The 25,226-nt window shown below is 49.1% G+C and overlaps 1 protein-coding gene across 3 annotated transcripts in view; it reads right to left on the reverse strand.

Annotated features, from left to right (window-relative positions):
- The window catches only part of LOC147447010 (uncharacterized), a 162,910-nt gene that overhangs the window by 45,494 nt on the left and 92,190 nt on the right, over positions 1-25,226 (reverse strand). For all 3 annotated transcript variants that reach the window (XM_086522920.1, XM_086522919.1, XM_086522921.1), the window contains 2 exons: positions 17,242-17,574; positions 17,055-17,148 (listed from right to left, as the gene is read on the reverse strand). In XM_086522920.1, the coding sequence (XP_086379046.1) occupies positions 17,055-17,148; positions 17,242-17,574 (427 nt within the window). The remainder of the gene's footprint in view (positions 1-17,054; positions 17,149-17,241; positions 17,575-25,226) is intronic.

The following is a 25,226-nucleotide window of genomic DNA, read 5'->3' on the forward strand; positions in this document are numbered from 1 at the left end:
TAACTGCTCCTCCAACCAAGGACTGTCTGGATGCTGCTCATGCATCCTCTACAAGGAAGTAACGCCCCGTTTGAGACGTTGCTCCTCCTCTCTCGCTGTAGCCGGGCGAGCCAAAGACTCATGGAGAAAGAAGCGACTAAGCTGAGCTAGTTCTGAGGCCACTCTGTCAGCAGGAGAATCCTGCATGTCCGAGCTCTCTGTCCAGAGAGTCTCTACTCGCTCTCTGAGTGCAGAGTCCATCAAGACCCTCTCAAAGATGCGAAGCATCATGCTCCCCCTCCTCTGTCTATCTGCCACTGTGAGGATCACTGGTGCATGGTCCGAAAAGGAAGTCCCTGCCAGCATGCCAATTGTCCTACCCAAGTCACAAAAATGGTCACTAGTGTAGAAGCGATCTATCCACGATAGATTCACTCCTCCCACTCTGCGGTCCGAACAAGAGAAGGCCAAGTTGTCTGGGAGCCTCACAAAGCTAGAGTGCTGCCACACATCCGAAACCCTCAGTCATACATAACCTCTCCCAAGCTGCCAGCTCAACTCCATGCACAGTAGCATGGCTACTATCAATCCTGTCAGAAGGGTCCTCCAACATGTTGAAGTCACCCCCTATGCACCACTGCTCTGCCTGCGGCAGAGACTCAACAATCTGTGCCCAAAACTCTGCTCTTGCACTCGTCACATTGGACGCATATATGTTCAGGAAGCCCACAAGGCAACCATGAACTTGCATAGTGATCCATTGAGCCCTGCCTGGCACAATAATCCCTTTGCTCACAATGGTCTGCTGCATAGAATTCGCAATAATCATACATACCCCACCCTGGATGCCTCGAGGTCCAAAAGCAGCTGACCAAAAAGTATCATAACGTCCACGCAAGAGCTGACCACAACGTCTAATGCGGCTCACACAGATGATGCTCCTGTAACATAAGGAGATCAATCTCCCCTCCCATAAGGCAGCGCTGAAGCTCCTGACGTAGTCGGTCCCTCTGACGCTGAAACTGGGGCCCACCTAGTCGTCTGCGGGACAGTCCCAATCGCTGAGCCTATCCTGGACAAAAGTGGTAGGTACTGCCTCTGCAAACCAAGAAAGGAGACGTAGATGGGAATGTCTGCCTCCTCCACCAACACATCTGAAGCAGGGTCAAAACCATGTTTCCACTGTCGAAAGTGGGCTCGAATTGCTTGGATGGTCAAGGGACTCATGGCGATGATCTTGGACGCCATCTCGGAGGTCTCAAACTCGATCTTATAGTAGCCTCGTCCGAGGATCTGAACGCCCAAGATCTTGCCCACCTCTGCAAGAAGGTGAGCCTGGAGAAGGTTACGCAACACTCCTCTGCTAGGTCTGGTGCCGAGAATCTTGCAGATGACAGAAGTCGCCTGCAAGCGCTCTACCTCTGCGGCTAGGCTCGCTTGCTCTGTCGGTGAGAGAGCAAGTCGAATGGTGGGCTCAGCGGGGTCGGGCAAGGGGGCTTCGTTGGAGTTCCTCAAATTTTCCTAGAATGATCATCAACAAAGGAGACAAAATAACATGCACCACCCATAGACTTAGTAGGCATGCTACATACATCAGAATGTACAAGATCAAGCACACAAGATTTACGAGAGACACCACAGTAATAAGAACGCTTGCCATATTGACATTCATTACAAAAGTCAAGCTTTGTGCCTTTAGCATCAAGCTTGTTCAAAGTACAAAGCTTAGAAAGGCCCTTTTGGCTCATATGGCCAAGTCTCTTGTGCCACAACTCCATGTGAGAGTTAATTTCAGCCAATGCAATAAACTTGCCCAACACGGCTTTTCCATGCATGCAGTAAAGTGTCCCTTTCTTTGTGCCCTTTACAATCAGCCTTGAGCCTTTAGTCATTTTCCATGACCCTCTCTCAAACAAGATGCTTTAACCATGCATATCCATCTGACCAACAGAAAGAAGACTCTTCTTGATTCCCGGCACATATCGAACATCATGCAAGACAAGCTCATTTGTGCCATCTATGGAGAGATACACAGTGCCAATACCCTCAATGGAACATGCATGATTGTTTCCAAGGTATACATGGCCACGCTTGCCCGCATCAAAAGTAGAGAAACACTCCTTGATAGGAGTCACATGAAATGAAGCACTGGAATCAACAATCCAAATTTGGGACAATGCATCATTGACAATCAACAAAGCATCAATAAGATCACTCTTGGTGATCTGCATGTCTTGTGAATGAACATTTAGAGAGGCATCAAAGTCATAAGCATCATCATCTGACAAAGTGGCACACAAGATGTCCTCTACATATGACAGCTCCTCAATCACGACACTAGAAGCCACATTGGCCTTCTCTTTGTCCTTTGAGCTATCCTATGCATCTGCCTTGACTTCCTTCTTCTCTTTCTTTTTGTCTCCACCATTCTTTTTCCTTTCTAACTCAGCTTTATAGTACCTGCAATCGGGTTTCTTGTGACCTTTCCTGCCACATTGATAGCAAGTCACATCACCCTTGCCTTTGCTTGCATTTCCCCTTTCTTTACTCTTACTCTTACTCCTTTGTGCATAAGCATTCTTCTTTTCTGGCCTGCCTCTAACCATGTTGGCAGAGCTGCCTCCCTCTCCACTTGCTTTCCTCCTGATTTCTTCATTCAAGATAGAACCCCTAACACCATCAAAGGTCAAATTGGGGTTATTGAACAACGAAACCACCAAAGTTTCCCATGACTCAGGTAAGGTCATAAGCAAGAAGATAGCTTTCAGCTTATCATCAAAAGGGGGAAAGCCAGAATCCTGTAACTGCGACAAAGTACCTGCGAATAATGACAAGTGCTCTGCCGCGCTCTTGGACTCATCTAGTTGCATGCCAACAAGTTTTCGCATCAAGTGCACCTGGTTGACAGGCGTTGTATTTTCATACATTCCCTTCAACTTCTCCCACACATCAAAAGCAGTCGTGAGACCTTTCACATCAATGACAGTCTCATCTGTGATGTCCATTTTAATGTATGTAACGGCTTTCCTGTTCATGCTAACCCATGCTTCATCTGTCATATTCTGTGGCTTCACCTGTTTAAGTGCCCCTTCGCAATCCTTAAAAAATAGGATTCCTTGAATCCTGTCTTTCCAAAGATCAAAACCTGTACCATCGAACCTCCTAATCTCGAAGAGGTTCTTCACATCCGAGGAAGATGAGGCCATAGTTGCACGAAATAAGAGAGATAATACACTGAATTTTTGGGCAAAATGCACAAAAATCGGAGTATAGCCTCACAGAGATGTGCACTACAGCTCCAAATGGTCACAGGAGCAATTTGGGGCAAAATAGGTCGATTTGGGCACAAAATTCAATTTCTCAAATTTATGCGCAGGAAATTTCAGCGAGCGAATTTGTGATCGAAAACAACAAATTTAGTTGTTTTTAGCCTCAGAAGACATACATAAGGCTAATACACAGCCTTTAGAAGCATGTAAGCGCAAAAGCCCCAATTTGTAGCATCAAAATTGCATGAAAATTTGTGTGCGTAGATTGCATCAATTTGCACTTTCCCCAATGTAATCGCACCATAAAAACACTTGCAAAAACCTGCGTAAATATGAAATTTGCTTAAAACACCTGTTTTAGGGCTTATTTTTCGGCAATTTCACGGTTTTCGAGTAGCGGGGACCTAGCAAAAGTATTCCCACACCTTAATACATCATTTGCAAAACCTGTATTTTGCTGTCATAACCTGTAATTTCCTGTTTTTGACCTAATTTCAGCCTGTTTTGGGTCAATTTGGGGTGCCGAGAGCTCTCTAGTGTCCGGGGACGAGTCCTTTAGCGACGAAATTGCAAAATCTCGCGTGAAAGTTGACCTTCTTGGCTGAAATTCAGCGTTTGCAGGTTTGCGGGCAAACCCTAATCGGGCTCTGATACCAATTGATGAGCGCCCAGCGGTGTGTGCAAGTGAAAGAGCGCGCGAGGAAGTGCAGCGTGTGTGCAGAGAGGGGAGGCGAAGGCCAACAGCAGAGGAAGCGCTAGCAGAAGAGAGAGGGCTCACGTTTTTGGGGAAAACTCAATAAGTGAGTTTTGGGTTTTCCACTTTTATTATAAGTGACCTTTAAAAAATGTGTTTAGGTTCATATTGAACCTGGACAAAGTATAAAATGTACAAAAAGGGGTTATTTAGGCCTTTAACCCAACACTCTGCGGTGGAGTATGAGCCACCGTATGTGTCTGCTGCTGTGAAAAAGAAAAGGAGGATCGTCGATGAGAGGAGGGAAACCTGCTGGACCGAGCACATCGACAATGTTGGCGAAGCCCGTCAAGCAAGAAGGGAGAGGGAGAGGGCTAAAGACAAAATGCAGGAGAGGTGGCACACAACGGGGAGGAGTAGGGGTGGACGGGCGGGATGGACAGGGGGCAGCGGCTGCGGGCTGTCTGAGAAGAGGGCAGCGGCACGAGGGGGGATGCGGGGGGACAAGGCTTAGCTCGCTCGTGGCGGGCAGCCCGAGGAGGTGCGGGCGAGAGAGTAGCGAGAGGGCATGGGGGACGGCGGCGATGCCGAAGAGGGGGAGAGGGGGCGGGTGCGGGCAGCAGCAGCAAGCGCAAGCTGTGGCTTCAAGGCAATCTATACCCTCTGTTCCACTTTTCCTCTGCAGGTGATGACATTAGATCTAGCACACACGCTGGAATGGTGTCACGGGGACGTGGCAGTTATTAACCATGTCACAAGGATGTGGCTATTGCTAACCTTGGTTGTTGGTTTCTTTCCAATGGGGTTTATTTTTATTTGTTTTGAGACTCTCTTTATGAAGTAGCAAACGGTCGGACATTGCATGGCCAATGTGAACGGTAGATTCACCCGCAGACGGGAGGTGGTCGGCACTGGAATTCGTATGGTAAGAGGATGTCTAGGCTCAGAGCAAGATCATAAAGGTCCCCCCGTCACACTTAGCAAGTTGGTGGATACTAGGAAGCGAACTCAATTAAGGCGTAAAGTCAAGGTGGGACTACCAACAAAAAGTATCCGACAGTTGGGCCACATTGCACTTTTGGATGCGGTCCCAATGAGGATAGATGGTCAGAAGACCAGTGGAAGCCCAACGGAAGCATCTCCTAAAATTTAGGGAACTGCTATTTTGGGCCGTGAAATGTGTTCGCGTCATTACCTCCGGTATGACTAGGGGAACATTTTATAACTCTGCCGCGAAGTCAATTGACGCGTCGGTTAGGATATTTTTAAGCGGCGAACCCGAAACGGGAAAATGCTTGTAAATGCGCCAAGTGTCACATTTTCATGCACTTGCCTCTTCCAGAAAAATGGGCGCTGAATTTTTAAGCTGGGAAGGCCTCATTATGCAATCTGTCACAGGTTAAGAGCTATGGAGTGCTTCCTTTCCCTCTCATGTACAGTGTGGTGCCAGGAGTGATGCCCTGCACGCTACACACTGCTCTCTCTCCCCCCTACGTGCAGTTATGTGATGCCCCACAAGAGGGCTCCTCATTTGACTGATGTACAGCTGTGTGGGTTCATGCTTTTGTGCTCAGGCAAGAGCCTCCTTGAGCAGGAACAGGGGTAGCTAGTTGCTACTCCAAAGCAGGCACTGGTGAGGGTCATAACCTCACCATACAGGTGCAAAATCAGCGCTGTGTATGCGCTGTAATTTTACTGTTTTTCAGCCATACGGACGCCAGAACCTTTGGGAATCGTGCCCCACTGGCAGAGGACAGTTAGGGGACTGTTTGGGACTGAAAACAGGGCAAAAACCAGTAAATACAGCATGCTGAATTTACTGTTTTTGGGCAGGAATCAGAGGGTATACACCAATGCAAGTGAGTTCTAGCAAGGGAATTGGTTTCGCGCAAGTTTTGGGGCTGTTATGCTGCCGAAATTTGGCCAAATTAAATGGTATCTAGGTGGATACACGTGAAGGATTCCCAGGACCTTACCTTGTAATTTACCCTCTTAAAGAATAAAGAAATACCTAAAGGGGCGCCAATTTTGGGGCCTATAGGTTGTTGGTGTCTGCTCGGAGCATTCTAGCTTCCGAGCCGTGTGTGTATTCAAGTGTTAATTCCCGTCGCAGGTTCTCTTTGCGAAGTGCTCTGTGTGTGTGTCTAAAGTAAAGAATATCGGGTGAAAGCCAACGCCTACCGCCCTACGGGCCGGTTTCATGGTTCCGTTGTCGGGACATCAATCACTTTTTCCTTAAAGAGTGAGCCTGGATTGTTTAGGGTAAAGACACAGAGTGCAGGAACGCGGGGATTACACTATGGCCGACAAGGGGAAGGGAATTATGGAAGAGGGTTCCTCTTCAAAGGACAGGCAGGAGATCCCTATGGTTTTTGAGATTGGCGAGAGCTCACGGCCACGTCAGTCTGTACCTCCTGTCAACGTGAATGTCCCTCCAGTAGTACAGGGCTTTATGACAGGGCAACTTGAGGATGATGCGTTCAAGACTCAGTTAGTTGCCGCGGTGAATGTCTTTTCGCAGCTGGTGCAGAATCGGAGGTTTATGGAATTCTTGCAAGCGCCACCAGTCCAACAGCAAAATAGGCAACCTACACCGCGTACGGAGCTTGTTGATGCTCAAGCCCATGTACTTCATGTGGCGCAGGAGGAAAGGGAACACTCGCATGTTGCGGAGTCGGGGGCTCCAAAGCAGGTTCCTCCCATGCTTGAACAGGTGGCTAGAATGCCTATTCCACAGGTTATGCCAGTTCAGCCCGCCACCTTTCAGAGCCAGCATGCTGTCTTGAATGGACAGGGAGCTGGATACAAGGCTATGCACTCACTTTTTCCACCACCCACGGTACATCTGGGTATTTCGGGGGTGGATCAGTGTTCCAAAGTATGGCTGGTTATGCGCCTGGAAGTCAGCCGTACATGCCAGGAACAGTGTTCGGGGGTATGCAAGGCATCATGCCAAACCCGATGTATGGTAGTATCGGCATGTAGCAAGGTTTCCACTGCAACCAGGGCCAATTTGGGGTGCCACAGGGTCATTTTGGCATGGCTGGTTTTTCTGGACAGCAACCAGATATCGCACCTCTGACGCAAAATGTGAATGGCCAACACGTGCCGATCATGCCTACTATAGTGCCCATGTTGCAGACCATTCCGTATGACAATTTGGGGGCACTAGAGAAGCCGAAGGCTTACAAAGAAGGTGGTGCAGCAGTAAATTTCAGTACCTTCAGTGGTTTCGAGGATAAGACAAAGGCACTCACTTTCCTCTAGCAGTTTGATACAGCTTATGCGGGAGGGAATTTTACAGAGGCCTCGAAGGTCAGGAAAGCTGCCACTTTCTTAAAGGACAATGCGCTTATATGGTGGACGACATTGTTAATGCAAGGACAGGCACCCGCCACTTGGATTTACTTGAAGCAAATGTTTGCATCTGCTTGGCTGTCAAATGAATTTGAAGCCGACGTCATGACAGATTGGCACCAGCTTACTTCAGCTTCGTGCAAGAGCTTGCTGGAGTATAATAGGAGGTTTTGTAAAGCGTTACTCTCAGTGACCTCCTACAGATTTGTGCCATTGACAGAGCAGATAAAGAAGTACTGTTGTGGGCTGCCTAAAGGGCTTCGCGATTACTGTACAAAGAACAGAGTGGCTACCCTTACTCAGCTTATGGAAGTTGCAAACACTGGTCTTGCCTTGTTGAAAGGAGAGGACAGTGGATTTCCGAGCAGTGACAAAGGAGGGCAGCAAAAGAAAAATTCAACGAAGAAGCCCTTTGTGAAAACGGCTCCTGATGCGTCACAGGGGTCAGAAAAGGCCACCAAAGACAAGGATTCAGCCGGGACTTCTGGAGCGCAGGCAAAGAAACAGAAAAGGAAGCCTTTTGTGCGCAAGTCGCTCGAGGAAAAGAAGGTCCTAATGGCTGAGAACAAATGCTTTATATGCGAGCAGCCTGGTCACTTTTCTATCAATTGTCCACAAAGGAAAAGGCCAGCTGACTCAGAGGATAAAGAAGACCAGAAAGACAAGAAGCCAAAACCCACGGCAGGTTTAGTGCCAGACATGGTGGGTGACAGGCCCAGCACAGATGCCGGTGAGTTATGCAGGGCATGGGGTAAAGTTAGGGATGAGACGGCACTCATCTTTTTTGATCCAGGTGCCAAAGCCAACTTTATCTCACCAGAGTTAGCTATGAAGCTCGGCATCAGAGCTCAAGAGATGGGGTACACAGCAGAGGCAGGGTTGGCATGTCCTGGCCACTCAGAGTGTGTTACTCCCATCATTGGAAAACTGCGTCTACATATTCAGTCGTATGTGGACACTGAAGAGTTTTACATCATGCCGCTGGAAGGTTGTGACGCCTTGTTGGGGATCCCGTGGATGTTCCGAGTGCATGGAGTCTTGGATGCCTACAACAAAAAGATCACTGTACAGCATAGGGGCAAAACTCACATCTTGGATGTTAAGCTTAAAGGAGAGTCAGTCCCTATTGTATCTGCTTCTGGTATCACTTCTGTAATAAAGAATCATCTTTCTGTGTACTTGATTTTTGCACGTGATGTCTCAGATAGTGATCAGTCAAATTTATCTGTGTTAGATAAAGAAAGGTCAGCATTTTTGCAAAAGTTTGGTGACTGTTTTTCTGATTCATTACCGTTGCAATTGCCGCCAGAGAGACCTGAGGACCATCGGATAGATTTGGTGCCAGGGTGTAGCCCACCAAATAGACCTCCCTACAGGGTTAGTGCAGCGCAGCAGAAAGAGATTATGGGCCAGGTTGAGGAGTTATTAGAGAAGGGACTGATTCAGCCTAGTTCTTCACCCTTTTGCTCCCCAGTGCTCCTAGTGCAGAAGAAGGATGGCTCATGGCGCATGTGTATTGATTACCGTGCGTTGAATAAGAATACCATCAAGAATAGGTTCCCTATTCCTAGAATTGATGATATTCTCGATCGTTTAGAGGGTGCTGCAATTTTCAGCAGGATAGACCTTAAGAGTGGGTATCATCAGATTCGTATAAGGCCAGAGGATGTGCACAAGACTGCGTTTAGAACGACATTTGGTCTTTATGAGTTTCTAGTGATGCCGTTTGGGCTAACAAATGCTCCTGCCACGTTCAACAGAATGATGGACCGGATTTTTCGCTCGCATCAACAGTTTGTTGGAACGTTCTTCGATGACATGATAGTGTATTCAAAGAATGAAGAGGAGCATAGGCGTCACTTGACCATTGTGTTCGAAGAGCTGTGCAGTCACAGGTTACTTGTCAATCCTAAGAAAAGTGAATTCTTCCTCGAAGAGATCCACTTTCTCGGCCACATAGTCTCAAAGGATGGTGTTAGAATGGATCCCGCAAAGGTCGAAGCTATCAAGACATGGCCAGACTTGAAGACTGTGCACGATGTCAGAAGCTTCTTGGGATTGTGTTTCTACTATAGAAGGTTTATCAGAAATTTTGCAGAGATAGCATCGCCTCTTCACGCATTGCAAAGGAAAGAGGTCACTTTCAGATGGACCCAAAAAGAGATTTCAGCTTTTAGTCTCTTAAAGAAAAAGTTGACTTCAGATCCAGTTATTGTTTTGCCAGATCTCAGGAAGTCATTTGTGGTCCAGTGTGACGCGTGTGGCAGTAGCATCAGAGTAGTGCTAATGCAAGATGGACGGGTAGTAGCTTATGAAAGCCGAATTTTGCAAGGGCCAGAGAGGACTATGCAAGTCTATGAGAAAGAGCTCTTGGCCGTGATTCATGCGCTTTCTAGCTGGAAGCACTACCCCTTAGGTGCTGATTTTGATGTCCAAACAGATCACCAAACCTTGCGATACTTCTTGACACAGTCAAGTTATCCGAAAAGCATATGCGATGGGCAAACATTCTTTCCATGTTCCACTTCCAGATTATGCCTGTGGAAGGCAAGAAGAATGTTGTGGCTGATGCGTTATCAAGAAAGCCACAAATTTCAGCTGTGTCAATTCCTTATCATCACGAGCTAGATGACATGAAGGAACAGTATACTGCTGATGAAGATTTTGCAAGGATCTTTGACAATTCGCTGTGAGTTTGCTTCGATCTTGGGAGCTCTTACGGCGTGGCCTAGAGCAGAGACAGCCGACTTGCACGGAGGAGCGCCTAAGGCAGCCCCTCGTCTGGAACCCCATGGTTAGCACTCAAAGAGGCCACTTGGTTGGGAGTCGGCCTCATGTTTCTTGGGGTCCCATGGCAGCAGGTCCAGCGCGCTCTCTAGGTGACTGGCTAGAGTTTACAGGTTTGTCAGAGGAGGTGCAGGGTGTCCAGCTACAGGGCATGCGAGGGGTTCAGAGCATGTGTCAGGACATCTCAGAGTCAGTTCCAGCTGAGTGGCTCACGCCTCTCGAGCCAGTAGCACCCCGGTGTATGGGAGCCTTCACGTGACTAGAGGTTCTCATTTCAGTCAGAGCCTGCTCACAGACTGTCCCAGCCCTGTTCTTCGAGCTTCAGGGTGAGGGACGATTACAGCGAGTGGCAGTAGAGGCCCCGCAGGTAGCAGAGTGCTGTTTCCAGAGGATCCGTGTTGTGGGCATCTGTGGGAGGACTTGCGTCATTGACCCTGACCGAGCAGCTCTTGAGACTAGACACTGGAGGCTATGGGCTTGGGAGTGTTGTCCACTAGCACGAGTACAGTGGGATCCTGGTGAGTGGCTATGGAGGGACCCCTTCTCTCCTGCAGACCGCCTAGGAGTCCCCTTCTTTCAGTACACTGTTCGGCTTGGATGTCATATACTTGCAGCACAGAGAGAGGCCCGCCCCGCTGCAGCACGTCATTGGCAGGAGGAGGGCCTCTCAGTCGAGTTCTTGGCAGCCTTTTGGCAGAGGCTGTGGGACTCCAGACAGCCGAGGCGCGTCACTTTGTTCCAGTGGCTGGTTGCACACAGAGCCACAGCAGTAGGGAGTTGGCTTGTGTATAGTGGTCTCTCGGCCGCATGTGCAGCCTGTGACCAGTTGGTGGAGAGTCAGCGTCGCTGTCTTTGGGACTGTCCCTCGGCCCAGCAGGTGTCACTACGAGTTCTTCGGCTGATGCCTGCCCTCTCCATGGCTCGACAGTACACTTGGGGGGCAGCGGCTTGGTCCACCCTCACGGGCCCGACACTTCAGTTTGAGCTATCTTCCACCAGCAGGATGATAGTGATTCAGGGGGGGCGACCTACACTCCAGCCTGCTACAGAGCTTACTCCACAGGAGTGGTGCAGTGAGAGAGAGGAGTGTTGGGAGCTCATCAGTGGCCTAGCTCTCTGGTTCATCTGGCGGGCCCGCTGTTTCCGCATCTTTGAGGCTCGCCCTGTGCCACCAGCAGAGACTGTTCGTGACTTTTGGCTAGAGCTGATTCATACTCTCAGAGGACAGCTTGAGGGACTACAGAGCAGCTCCGACCGCATGCAAGAGCGCCGCGAGGGTTTCCTTCGACTCTGGCGCCCTGGACCTTTCTACACCATAGTCCAGAGGGTGCTCAGATGGCACTACTGTCCACCTGTGTGGCTCTTCCCTCCTCCCATCTCTTGATTTAGCCTCATTGTATATATGCTGCTTTTTCATTGGGAGTCTCCCCATCATGCTTGTTGTAGCCCTCTCTTGCAGAGGTGGATGTAGCCCTATGGGCAGTTTTCATTAACTAATAGAAGGATCTTTTTCTCGGGAAAAAAAAAAAGGTCAATGATAGGATACAGGTATCGATGCAAGATTTTCATGGTGGTGTGACTCTTGGTCCAAGAAGGCCTTGGTCTGCCCAACTGCCAACTTCAAGGTGAGATCAAATTGTTCTAATTCGCGTTTGCCCAATGAAACACTCAAATAGCAAGGAGAGATTAGAAGATAGTGGCCACCTGAATCCGCCACAAGCGATTGTTTAGAATGATTATAGTCACATCACTTACCTCGTCAAATTATTTATGTTAATTTAAATAATTGCCTAGTTTTTGCTATCCGTTATGGCGTTCCTTTCTCGCTCTTTCATTGCATTGTTTCTTTTGTGACACCTCACATCTGAAGGCCGATTTGTAATTCCGGGTTGTCAACCATGTCTCTCGACAATTCTTGGCGGAAATGCTTTTCACGTATCAAGGTCGGAATCTGATTGGGTGTTCCATGTTTTACTAAGATGTCCGGACGAAATGAACACGCTTGATTGATAAACAAAAAAGTGCTAACGACAAAAGCACCTTAAGAGAAAATGCAAGTATAGCCAGTACAAGCCTTTGATTGTTCAACAACTATCAACCCCACACTTCCCCCTCGCTCAATTAGCTGACTCGAACACATTGACTTTGTCAACTCAAGATCAGTTGATGAAAAGACGATAGCGCCCCCCTTTAAGATCCCTCTAGCCACACATTCCTGTATGGCTACCAAGTTACGATCACCTCAGTCACTGACCCAACCGGATATGCGCCAAGGAGACCTCCCATACCAAAGGGAGCCATACTCAAAACCATTATGATATAAAAAAAAATTCCGAAAAAAAGATCCTTCTATTAGTTAACGAAACTGCCCATAGGGCTACAACCACCTCTACTAGAGAGGGCTACAACAATCATAAGGGGGAGACTCTCCCAATGAAAAGACAACATATGTACAATGAGGCTAAATTTAGAGATGGGAGGAGGGAAAATCCATACAGGTGGACGGTATGCCATCTGAGCACACCCTGGACCATGGTGAAGAAAGGCCCAGGGCGCCAGAGTCGAAGGAAAGCCTCTCTACGCTCCCGCATGCGGTCGGAGCTGCCCTGGAGTCTATCGAACTGTCCTCTGAGAGTATGGATCAGCTCTAGCCAAATATCCCAACTGTCTCTGCTGGTGGTACAGGGCGAGCCTCAAAGATGCAAAAGCAGCGGGCCCGCCAGATGAACCAGAGTGTCAGGCCGCAGATGAGCTCCCAACACTCCTCTCTCTCACTGCACCACTCCTGTGGAGTAGGCTCTGTAGCAAGCTCGAGTGTAGGTCGACCCCCCGGTATCACTATCATCATACTGGTGGAAGATAGCTCAGAGTGAAGTGTCGGGCCCATAAGAGTGGACCAAGCAGCTGCCCCCCAAGTGTACTGTTGTGCTGTGGAAAGAGCTGGCATCAGCCGAAGGACACGAAGCCAAAACCTGCCGTGCCAAAGGACAATCCCAAAGACAATGACGGTAACTCTCCACAGGATGGTCACAAGCTGCGCATGCTGCCGAGAGACCACTATGTACAAGCTAGCTCCCCACTGCTGTAGCGATGTGCAACAAACCACTAGAACAAAGTGACTCGCAGCGACTGTCTGGCGTCCCACAACCTCACCCAAAATACTGACAAGCACTAAGCTGTGAGACCCTGCTCCTGCCAATGAGGTGTTGCAGCAAGATGAGCCTCTCTCTGTGCTGCCAGTATGTGACGTCCCAATCGAGCAGCGAACTGAAAGAAGGGGACACCTGGATGGTCGGCCGAGGAGAAAGGGTCCCTCCAAAACCACTCTCCAAGATCCCACTCCACTCGTGCTTGTGGACAACTCTCCCAAGCCCACAGCCTCCAGTGGCCAGTCTCAACAGCTGTAGGGTCAGGATCTATGACACAAGTCCTCCCACAGATGCCCACAACTCGGATCCTTTAAAAACAGCACTCAGCCACCTATGGGGCCTCTATTGAAACTCGGTGTAAACGACCCTCACCCTGTAGCTCGGAAAACAAGGAGGGTACAATCTCTGAGCAAGCCTAAAATGCGATGAGGACCTCCAGTCTTGTGAAGGCCCCCATCCATCTCGGTGTTGCTGACTCGAGAGGTGTGAGCCACTCAGCTGGTACTGCCTCTGTGATGTCGTGGGACCCCAAGAAACATGAGGCCTACTACCAACCATAAGGCCTTTGGGTGCTAACCAAGGGGTTCCAAACAAGGGGCTGTCTCAGGCGCTCCTCCATGCAAGTAGGCTGATGCTACTCCAGGCCTCTCCGCAACTGCTCCCAGGAGCAAAGCAGACTCATAGCAAAACGGTCCTCCAATCTCCTGCTCAGGCCAACTCTACGCATCTCTATGAAAATCCATCTAGTCGAAGGTCTCCAGGGGCCTCCAGCCTAAGGCACTCTAGCACAGCGTAACCGCGAAACGTTTCAGACCCGAAACGTGGCGTTTCACCCCAAAACGTTTCACCTTAGGCTAAGGCCTCACTGAAACGTCTGACCGAAACACCAATTTTGTGTATATATAGAGTTATGTATCGACAAAATAGGTGTTCATAGTGCAGTGAGTAGAGACACATGCTATGTTAACCTTGAAATAGCATATACATAATGAATAAATAACTATTTAATGGCTAAATTCTCTAAAGGCAATTTTTCAACTCAGGCGTTTCACTCCGGTTGTTTCACCTTGCAGGTGAAATGTTTCAGCCGTTTCACTCGTTTCGCGTTCAGGCCTGCTGAAACGCGTTTCGCAGTTACACTGCTCTAGCAGTAAGCCGCTGAAGCAAAAAGTCCTTTCAGGGCTCCTCCCCAAGAAGCAATCCTCTGACAACAAACTTCCCAAGAAGGGCTTTGCTCTGCTATGCTGGGTCTATGATCCCCAACCCCCCCTGAGAACAAGGTAGAGTGATGACCTGTGGGTCACTTTGGCCCGGGCTACCTGAGTGTCGCGTCTTGACCAAAGGAAATTCCTGATCAATCTCTCTACCTGGCTGATGCAGGAGCTCGAAAAGATGCAACAAGAAGTGATGTACCACATAGTAGCCAACAACACCTGGTTGGCCACTATAACTCTGCCTGCTAGAGAAAGTCGTACGGAGCTTCAATGTAACAACTTCCTTCTGATGATAGGAGGAGGGGGGCAATCTGCTGCTCAGGAGACAAGTCCAAGCCAACCTGACATCCCAAGTATCGAACCGCAATCCTTGGGAAAATCCATCTAAAACCCTAACCTGGCAGCCAATCAAGCGTAGGAGCAGAAAGCCACCGTCATTCTCCAATTATTCCGCGTGCATGATGCACAACAAAAGGTCTCAAGAGCCTACTCACACATGTAAAGGTTGGCCTCCTGGCCCTCCAGGTACAAAGCTGAATCTTCTGCAAACTCAGCATCCAGGTAGCTCGTCTCCCCGAATAGGGAGCGCCAAGCCACATAGACCAACCTGCTGTGAAACCAAAAATCTGCTCATCGCCTCAGCATAGAACAGAAAGAGGAAGGGGACAAGAGGGCAGCCCTATCTGACCAAGCATGTGAGCATGAGACGATCACCTCTACCACCTGACAAAAGTATCTGACTCTGTGCCCGTCTGTAAAGAGCTGAAACACCTCTGATCCAAGCATCTGAAAAGCCCATCCTACGTAGAGTGCCCTCCAAAATGTCCCAGTCAACTCTATCGTAGGCCTTCTCAAAACCGAGAAGAAGTATCACCAGATCCTCACCACCGAGGCACGCGAGGGCAGAAGCCTCCCAAAAAGTAAAGATGTTGTCAAGGATACTACGCTCCTTGACAAAACCTGTCTGTGTCCCATGTATAATGCTCTCTAGAAGTGGCTGAATCCTCAAACTCAAAGCCTTGGCAAGAATTTTGTAGGCCGAGTTGAGGATGGTGATGGGCTGCCACTGTCGAATCTCATCCAAGGAGCCACCCTTCTTGAGAATGAGGTAAATGAGGCCCTCACTCATGCTGTCAAGCATCTCTTCTGTGTGTAGGATGTACTGAAAAGGGCTACAGAGATCTGAGCCAAGCAAGTCCCAGTACTCCAAGAAAAAGCTGGGAGTCAAACCATCCTCACTTGGACAGCTACCACGGGGAAGGGCTCTGAGGGCCGGGTGGAGCTCCTCTAGCTGAAGAGGCAGTTCAAGCCTCTCGCGCATCTGCAAAGAAGCAACGCCTTGTCGGAGACGCTACTCCTCCTCTCTCGCTACAGCCAGGCAGGCCGTAGACTCTTGGAGAAATAGCCGACTAAGCTGAGCAAGTCCAGAGGCCACTCTGCAGGAGAGTCTTGCATGTCTAATCCCTCTGTCCAAAGAGCCACCACTCGCTCTCTAAGCGCAAAGTCCAGCAAGACCCTCTTAGGGATGTGTAGCATCGTGCTCCCCCTCCTCTGTCTATCTGTCACTGTGAGGATTACTGGTGCATGGTCCCAAAAAGAAGTCCCAGCCAGAATGCAAACTGTCCCACCCAAGTCACAAAAGTGGTCACTAGTGTAGAAGCGATCTATCTGAGATAGATTTACTCCTCCCACTCTCGGACCGAACGAGAGAAGGCCACGCTATCTGGGGCCCTCACAAAGCTAGAATGTTGCCACACAGCTGAAACCCGCAGTCATACATAACCTCTCCCAAGCTGCCAACTCAACTCCATGCACTGTAGTATGGCTACCTCCAATCCTATCAGAGGAATACTTCAACATGTTTAAGTCACCCCCAATGCACCATTGCTCTGCCTGCGGCACAAACTCTACAATGTGAGACCAAAACTCTGCACGTGCACTAGCCACAGTGGGCGCATAGATGTTCAGGAAACCCAAGAGGCACCCCTGAGCCTGCATAGTGATCCACTGAGCCCTGCCAGGCACAATAATCCCTCTGTCCACAATGGCCTGCTGCCAAGAGTCCGCAATAGTCATACATACCTCTCCCTAGATGCCACCAGGTCCAAATGCAGCTGACCAAAATGTCTCATACCGCCCACGCAAAAGCTGACTACAATGTCTAATGCGGATCTCACATAGATAATGCTTCTGTAGCATAAGAAGTAGTTCAACCTTGCTTTTTACCAAGAAGACATGGGTGGATGGAAATTGTGCCCAACCTTATCATTTACGTGAATTTTTCTTTTTCGCATTAATACAACTTCATTCTTTGATGTGGGAACCAGCCCCACCTTCTGGTCCCCTCACTGTGTATATCTCTTGTTTTCCTCTCACTAGATCAAGAGGACACCAGCATCGACCATACAGTCCCTATCAGCCTAAGGATTCACAAAAAGGCCTCTATCAATATCCCCTCATCTATGTTTCACATTCCTAGGGCTGAATGTTTAACAATTTGCAGTAAGAAGTCAAGACAAAGTTACTCCCTTTCCAAAACTAGGGTATAATCAGGATAGTTCTCATCTTGCTTCAACACATCATTAGCAACATAGAAGCATACCACCTTTTTTATGTGACCTTAGTAGTTCAGCATCCTCCTCTGGTTCTTTTAAGATTTCAGGATCATCATTATTAAGATGCTCCTCCTTGCTTTGCTCCTTGGTTTCAAGATCATCACAGGTAAGATCCTCCGTTTTGCCTTGCTCATTAAGATCATTACACAGTTTTTCTGGATGAACCAGATTACCAACCTGTTCAATTTTAAACCACTCGATCTCCTCGTTTAGGATCGCAGATGTTGGCCTCAAATCATCAACCTGCTCACTTTCACAGGCTTCTGGTTCCTCAAACTGGTTTGTATGTGTCCTGGGAACCTTCTCATCTTCAAGAGCTTTTTCCTCATGAGGATTTAATGGATTTCCTTTAGACAACCTTGAAGACTCCACAAAATCACCCTCATCTTTTGCAGGGAACAATGCCATCACAGAGTCATGGAACTTATTTACTTGCACCACAAGATCTGGATGTACGGCAAGAGGTAGAGATATGAAGTGTGAGTATTCCAGGCTAGGGCTTTCTGCTGCCTGGGACATCAACATTCAGAATGTTCCAAAATTCAAATAAGCTGTCTGAAGAAAGCTCAAAGAGCAAAGAGCTTCTGACACAAATTTGTAAATAAATGAGAAATCTGAAGTGATTTATTCTAAACAAAAAACTTACATACTATTTGAAAAAATAACAACCAATCAAAAGTCCTTCTCAACTACTGAGCCCCAGTCAGTTCTCTTGTAAAGAGCCCGCAGGTAATGCCTTCTATACATTAATCTATTGTTAAGAGTTTTTTTATATCTACGAGATGTAACTGGGTTCTGCCTTGATGGAAGGGGTATGAGCAGTGTACTACATATCAACTGTGCAGGAATATGGAAACAATTTATCAACTACTTTAAAGAAAAAAATCATAAAGCACTGAATCTGCAATGGCTGAATAAACACCACACAAACTGGAAAAATGATACTCCACGCGGAGAGTGAAGGTAGGGGGGAATGGAATGGTTATTTGAGACCAATGAAATTACATCATTGCCACATGCTCCAAATGTCTGATACAAAAGAATATGGTAAAAAATGCTAAAATTGTAAACAAGTGCGTGCATGTAAGTAGATCCAGCTGGTAGCATAAATCCCCAAGCCTGATCTCCTGAGTAGGCTGTCTCTATAATTTCCATCACATAAACTCTCCCATGGGACGCTGCATCATAGCATCAATCTCCACCTCTAAGACGAACCTTGTAGGATCTCCTCATTGGCAAGAATGGAAAATATCTCATCGACACAGTTTATGTGAGGGACAAGGGCATTGAGAGCTATCAATCTCTATACCTCTCTTTAGGAAAGTTCCATGAACTGAAAAGTGATGTCTTGTGGTTCTGTTGAGGGGTGTCCCTCTAAAACAAATCTGCCACCCCCAACTGTCTACATCAGAATCCAAAACATGAGTTGCATACAAGGGGATGTCTCTCAATCTTCTCCCTGCAACGGATGGCAACCAGATCAAGGTACTTTGCATGAAGATCCATATCTATATATTGGTACACACAGGAGGAGATACATGTGACAGCGAGAGAGGCGTATCACTAAACAAGAACCACATGACCAGCTGCCAGGGATGTATATCTGTAACACTAAAACACGGTACTACTGATGCCAGAGTGAATTGTAGCAAAATCTTCCACAGGGTTCATTGCTCGGAAACTAGCCTCACAAAATTAGATAGGTTAAAACTTGCTCTAGCAAAAACAACCTGAGCCATCTCTGATCTGGATATCTCAAGACTCTAGCCAACGGTCCAAAGCCCTCTCTGAATAGACAATGAAAGCGGCCTCGTATCTCATAGTATACCGGACAATGACAAATGTAACGTAACTCTGTCTCTGGCTCTGTGACACAACTGGCAAATCCTGGCCTCTGCTAGTATCCTCCTGAATCTACCAGTCTCAATCTCTAACTAATGTGATGATGTGCGCATCTGACCAATAGCACATCGTATCCCATGGGATAAATGATTGTCCATACAGGCTGCTTTGATCACATATCCATCCTCTCTTAGTTGGAGAAGATGCTCTCTATTGAAAGCCATCTTCGTGCCCAACTCCTGTGTCGGTTGTATCCATGTGCTCCTGGTATCTAGCTGAATCAGATCCTAACGTAAGAGTCTAGTGATCTTTGTCCGCACAAAAGATAGGGAAGGTGTGTCCAAGGAGTATTGGAACATAGGCAATCTATCCATGGTGAAACCATGTCATATGTTGCCCATACCATAGAGTCTTTGATAGGACTTTCCGGTCGCCTATCCCACCCATAGTCGCCCAAAAGTTGTGCTGCCACCAACTTGACTACGCACCCTGGTGGAGAGGTTGCCTGCACCATCACTCACGTCAGAGTAGCCCGCCTACACCCCCCTTTCCACCTACAATGCTCGGGCAGCCCGCTGTACATGGCCCCACCCCATCCCAATCTCAAGCCCACACAACCGTTAGCCCTCTGCACAAGTGGCTGCTCCTGTGCAAGCTGCCACCACGTGTGCACAGAAACCCTTCCCACCACCATTTGGTTTGCAGAAGGTCTTCAAACCAGAAGATTGTCTTGTCAAGAACGAGGCCCACGATGTTAGACAAATCAGTGACATACGCTGATTATCCCTCTAGGGTTAGTGGAAGGGCTGAGTGCCACATAGTCCCCCCCCCACCCCCCCACCCCCTTCTCTCTCTCTCCCTCCTCACATGCACATGCACTATAGGTGTCAGCGATAACTAACAATTGATTATTATGAGGTGAATTGCAGTTGGACTCAAGTGTATATAATGGTTAAGAGGAATTGTTAAGTGTTGTAAGTGCTCAATATGGACTTCAACTAGCATCTCTTTACAATATACTATCCAGTTTGTTCACATATATATGTACATCCCCATTTCGCATTTCTCCATTTCCTCCCGGGCCCTGAACTTCGTTTCTCCCATTTCCAAATGTGCTATTTGTTGATCCTTCTTAAGAAGCTCTTGTTTGATAGAAATGCCTTTACTCTGTTGGGGGGGGGGGGGGGGGGGGAGGAACTTGTACACAAAGGAGAGGGGCAGTAGCAGAAGTTTAAATTTCCCCCTCCCAAGGACGAAGGGGGCCCTTGGGGAGGAGGGCTCTACAGCAGTAATACTTGCTTCTCAGCACCCCCATGCAAGTAGAGCTTCATCCAATGTCAACACGTACCGTTGGGGGGGGGGGGGGGGAGAGAGAGAGAGAGAGAGAGAAAGAAAGAAAGAAAGAAAGAAAGATTTTTAACGTCTATGTCAGGCCGAAATCGGCCTATGAGACAAATCAAATGTACATGGCGTGTATGTCATCCGTCTATCGGAAAGACAAATGAAACAAAACTGATACAAAACTGAACTGAATGTAGGTAATGGAGTATCTGAGGAGGGATGGGGCTCTATCTCTAGGGGTATATGCATGTCTATATGCTCAAGGTAGTACAATCATGAGAATGCATCAAGCTCTCTAGCTCCATCCTGTACAAATGGGGGGATGTAAGATGTGGTACATGGGCGGGGCTGGTGCCAAGGCTACCCGGATGAAATCTGTCGGGTGGGCCCTCATCTGAGCTACTCGCTCCTCAGTGGCACGGCGCTCCCGGGCTCGGATCTCCTCGATCTGTCGGTGGTGGGAGCTCACGCCCCTGTAGCCTGTGACTCGTGGTCGTCGTCTAGCTCGGTTCACCTCCGCCTGTGTGAGTGTCACTCCTCTCTGAGTATCTGGTGAGGTAGGGGTGGCAATCCTCTGAAAGAAGTCTGTGAGCTGCGACTGTCTCCCCTCTGTCTGTGTAGCTGTGCGTGGCTGTAGTAGTGTGTCCCGATGGCTCTGTATCTCTAGTAAGAAATGTCCGAGCTATCTCTGATCTCGAGAGTCCATGATCTCTCGGAGAGTGGGCTGTCCTCTGAATAAGGCCTCATACCTGCCTCTGATCTCAGTGTATGCTCTGCATCTACATACAAAGTGCTCCTCACTCTCCACCTCCTCTGTGCAGGCTCTGCAGACTCGCTCCTCCCTGGGAACCCCCGTATGTCTCCCGATCTCAATCTCTAACCTGTGTGAAGCCACTCTCAGTTGACCAATCGCCACCCGTGAGCTGTGTGGCATATATGTGTCCATATAGCGTGGTCTCTGTATGAACCCCCCAGACAATATGGTGAGAAACTGGTCTCTGTAATCTGACATCCTCGTCCCCAAGCCAGGTGACTCCCAGACTCTCCTAGTGTATAGCTGCCACAGATCCTGTCTCAATACCAAGTTTCTCTCACTGCGAGAGAGGTGAACAGATGGTGAGTGGGGGTCGTACTGGAATGGTGGTAGGCTCTCCATGTCAAGACCGTGTCCCTCAAACCATGCTCTGACCTGTGAGTACCAAGCTCTCACATGCCCACTCTCTGATAGCTGTATAGCTGCCTCAAATGCTCTACGAGTAAGTCTGTCAGGGGGTAGCTCTCTCATCCTCTGGATGAAGCAGACTGTCTGGAATAATGCCTCTACAACCATAGGTGGTGTGGCGAGCTCGGCTCTAATAATGTCATGTGGCACTGTCTTCTTGCTGCGGAGCAAGCGTGAGATCATACATACCTGTGGCCTCTCAAGCTGTGTCCACTGGTCATCTGTCAATCCTGGTGCCCATACTGCCGCCGAGTACATCAGGGCCGGGGTGACTAAGGTGTCAAAAAGCCAGCCCTTCGTGCGGGGCTCCTGAAAGTGTGCCTGGTGGCATCTCCGCTCTAGCATGGTCAGAGCTGCATAACCTCGGGTGAGCCTGTCAGCAGCAGCCTGCCTCATAGTGAAGGGTCCTGGTAGGCTAGTGAATGTGATGCCAAGATAGACATAGGAGGTGACTACATCAACCTGTCCTCCTGCTGCTGTGAAGGTGGCAGCGCTCCTCACTGCACTGGATGTGTGAAAGATCATGACCTTGGTTTTGCCAAGGTTCACAGTCAACCCCTTGTGTGTGCTGAATTCGTCCAAGGCCTCAAGATGGCGTTGCAAGCCCTCGGGTGACTCTGAAATCAACACAATATCATCAGCATATAACATGATGTGGACCGGAGTACCTGCCAAGTCGCTCCCCTCTCCCCCTGCTCGTAGTATGTAGTCGGAGATCTCGTCGATGTAGAGCCCAAAGAGTGTCGGGGAGAGTGGGCATCCTTGCTTAACACCAATGGTGCTAGCAATGGTCTCTGAAAAGCCGCCTGGGCAACGAACCCGACCCGTCACCCTCTCGTAGAGAGTATATATGGCCCAAATCATCTCTGTCGGTACCCCAATGCTGTGAAGGCGCTGGAAGAGTCTCTCGCGTGGGACTGTGTCAAAGGCCTTGCGGAAATCCACAAAGCAGCAGTAAAGCCTCTTCTTCCGCGCCTTTGCCCCATCAATGAGGCAGCGCAGAACGAAGATGTGGTCAGTGGTGGAGAAAGCTCGTCTGAAACCTGCCTGGCCTGGAGCTCGTAAACCCTCGGTCTCTGCGTAGCAGCTAAGCTGTGCCTCAAGTACTGCTCCATATAGCTTGGCCATCGTGTGACCAATCATGATAGTCCTGTAGTTCCCTGGGTCCAGGGTGTCGCCAGATTTGTGGATAGGCACTATGGTGTGCTGTGTCCACTCCTCTGGGAAGCCCTCCCCTATAGCCCGGTTGAAGACATGTGCAATCAACGGGGCTATAGTGGAGGCCGCATAAATGATGTGCTCACTCTGTAATCCAGTGTGGTCAGCTGATCGTCTGTGCTGCATGCGGCGTATGGCCCTCTCTACCATCTCTGCTGTAAAGAAGGAGGAGCACGTGGGGCGTGGCTCATGTGGCTGTGGGATAGGAGGCTGCCCTGGCACCTCATAGAGGCGCTCTGCATAATCATGCCATATCTGTGGATCCTCAATAGCTGTGGTCGGACGTGGCTCGCGCAGGGTGCGCCATGCCGTCGCGCTATCTATGCTCATGAATAGGCGGTATAGCTCAAGCTCCTGTGCCTCTTCGAATGCTCGCCGCTTTTGGCGTGTCAGCGTCTTCATATCTCGTCTGGCCTCTCTCTCTGTGATCTCTCCTAAGGCTCGCCGTGCACGGAGGCGTCGGTATAACTCTCTGCACTCATCATCATACCAGCGGTTCTGAGGCATAGTCCCGGGGGGGGGGGGTGCGTCCAGTGTGAGTGGTGTGTGGAAAAGAGCTAATAGCTGAAGTGTGGAGAACGGAAGAGATATATGATGTGAGAACTGAGAGTGGTGTGGATGGGTGGAGGAGGCATAGGCCATGCTCGACCTCGGCTGAGTAAAGAGAGGCTAGCTCATGTGTGAAATGGATGGTGGTGTGTGGAGTGTGTGCTGTGGAGCTATGTGGGATGGTATCTCCGGTGATGGAGAAAGAGAGGTATGTGTGGTCGGCTCCGATGGGTATGGGTGGAATGGTGAAGGATGTGATAAGGTGTGTAGCCTCCCTGGGTCCCAGAATATAGTCGACTGTACTCCCCCCTCCCTCTGTAACTCCATGTGGCATACAAGTCAGGCCCCCTGAGGTGGGCCACTGGGCCATCCCGTTATAAATAACGAGACGGTGCTGGGAGCCAAGTCGAAGTAGGTGTCGTCCGTAGGCTGTGACTGGAGCTCTGTCTGCTGTGTCTCTCATAGTAGCCTCCTCATCTAGAGTGTGTAGTGCCTCTGGGTCCTCGTGGTCATATGTCTCACACTGCTCACTGCGCGTACGAGCATTGAAGTCTCCCATAAGGAAGACTTCACCCAGTGTGGAGTACTCCATAATCTCCTCCGTGAGGCATGCGTACGGTGACTCCTGCTCAATAGGGGCGAATCTGGAGCCTGTGGGAGCAAAGTAGCAAAGGGCAATGTAGACGATCCTGTCTCGTGAGAGCTCGAGGCGAATCCACATGTATCGGGCCTGTGGGTCCCGGGCAACAATCTGTAGTCTGCTGTGAAGCCCCTGTCTAAAAAGTATAGCCACTCCTCCTGAACCGCGAGTGGTGTGCTGGCGCATACATCCCCGATGTAGAGACTCCCATTGGAAACCGTGTATCCGTGGTAACCCTCTCTCTGGGCTCTCGTGTGTCTCTGTAAGTAGAATGATGTCTCGACCTCTCATCACCTCCTCAAGTCTCTCTGGGTGTGTCCATAGGTCTCCATTGCAATTCCAAACCGTGACATGAATCTCCTCGTGTGTCCCACAGGCTGCGAGTCCCTATGCGATGGTCTTGCCATCAATGATAACCCTACCATCTCGATATACTGCCTTCTTCCCTTCTTTGCGGGCCTGGTGGACTCTAGGCATGCACGTGCGGCGGTGATCTTGTTGCATCTTTGTGAGGTCATCATCAAGATAAATCGGGGGGCCTTCTAGCCCTCTCAAGATGACCCTCTTTCGGAGGAAAGAAGTTCGAGACTCCTCGGAGGCGAATTGGAGGATGAGAGCTCTCTTCTTTGGATCTTTGCCGGCTCTCCAAACTTTGGAGAAAGGGATCTCTTCTTCCTTGTATCCCACTTTCTTGCATAAGGCTTTCCCATCGCTCTCGGGTGTGGACCCTTCTTCTTCTTTGATGCCGGTCACTCGCACATTGAGACGGCGAGCTTGTCGCAATTTCTCCTCCTCGATGGTTGTGTGTATGATGAGTACCTCATCTTTTTGGGCTTCCTCTCTTGCTACCTTCTTGATATTCTTTTTGACCACTTCGACCCATCCTTCTTTGGTGGCTTCTAATTTGTCCTCAATGCTTGCGGTGAGGGCTTTGGTGATCTCCTCCTTGAGGGCTTCCTTAGCCTCCTCTTTAATCTCTCCTTCCTCGGGGGTGAGGGATGTGATGGAAGCATGAAGGAGGTCGATTTGTGCCTTCATCTCTTCTTGCTCTATCCTCCATCTCGCCCTCTCCTTCTCGTTCTCCCGTGCCCTTCTCTCCTTCTCCTCTTTGAGGTTTTGGATTTCCGCTCTCATGTCCTCTTTTTCTTCATTCCATAGCTTGATGAAGGTGGCTTTCTCCTCCCTCCATATCTCTCTCTCCATCCACCATTCTTTCATGTCCTTCTCCAATTGTGCAAGCCTCTTGTTCGTGAGCATGAAGGTTGTCTTCATTGTCGATTTCGGCGTCTTGATGATGGGGGAAGACATAGTTGTATTCGGAGCTACCCTCTCTTCATATTGTGAAGAAGA

This window comes from Adiantum capillus-veneris, chromosome 11, assembly GCF_014529385.1.
Source record: "Adiantum capillus-veneris isolate H3 chromosome 11, ASM1452938v2, whole genome shotgun sequence".
NCBI classification, from domain to species: Eukaryota; Viridiplantae; Streptophyta; class Polypodiopsida; order Polypodiales; family Pteridaceae; genus Adiantum; species Adiantum capillus-veneris.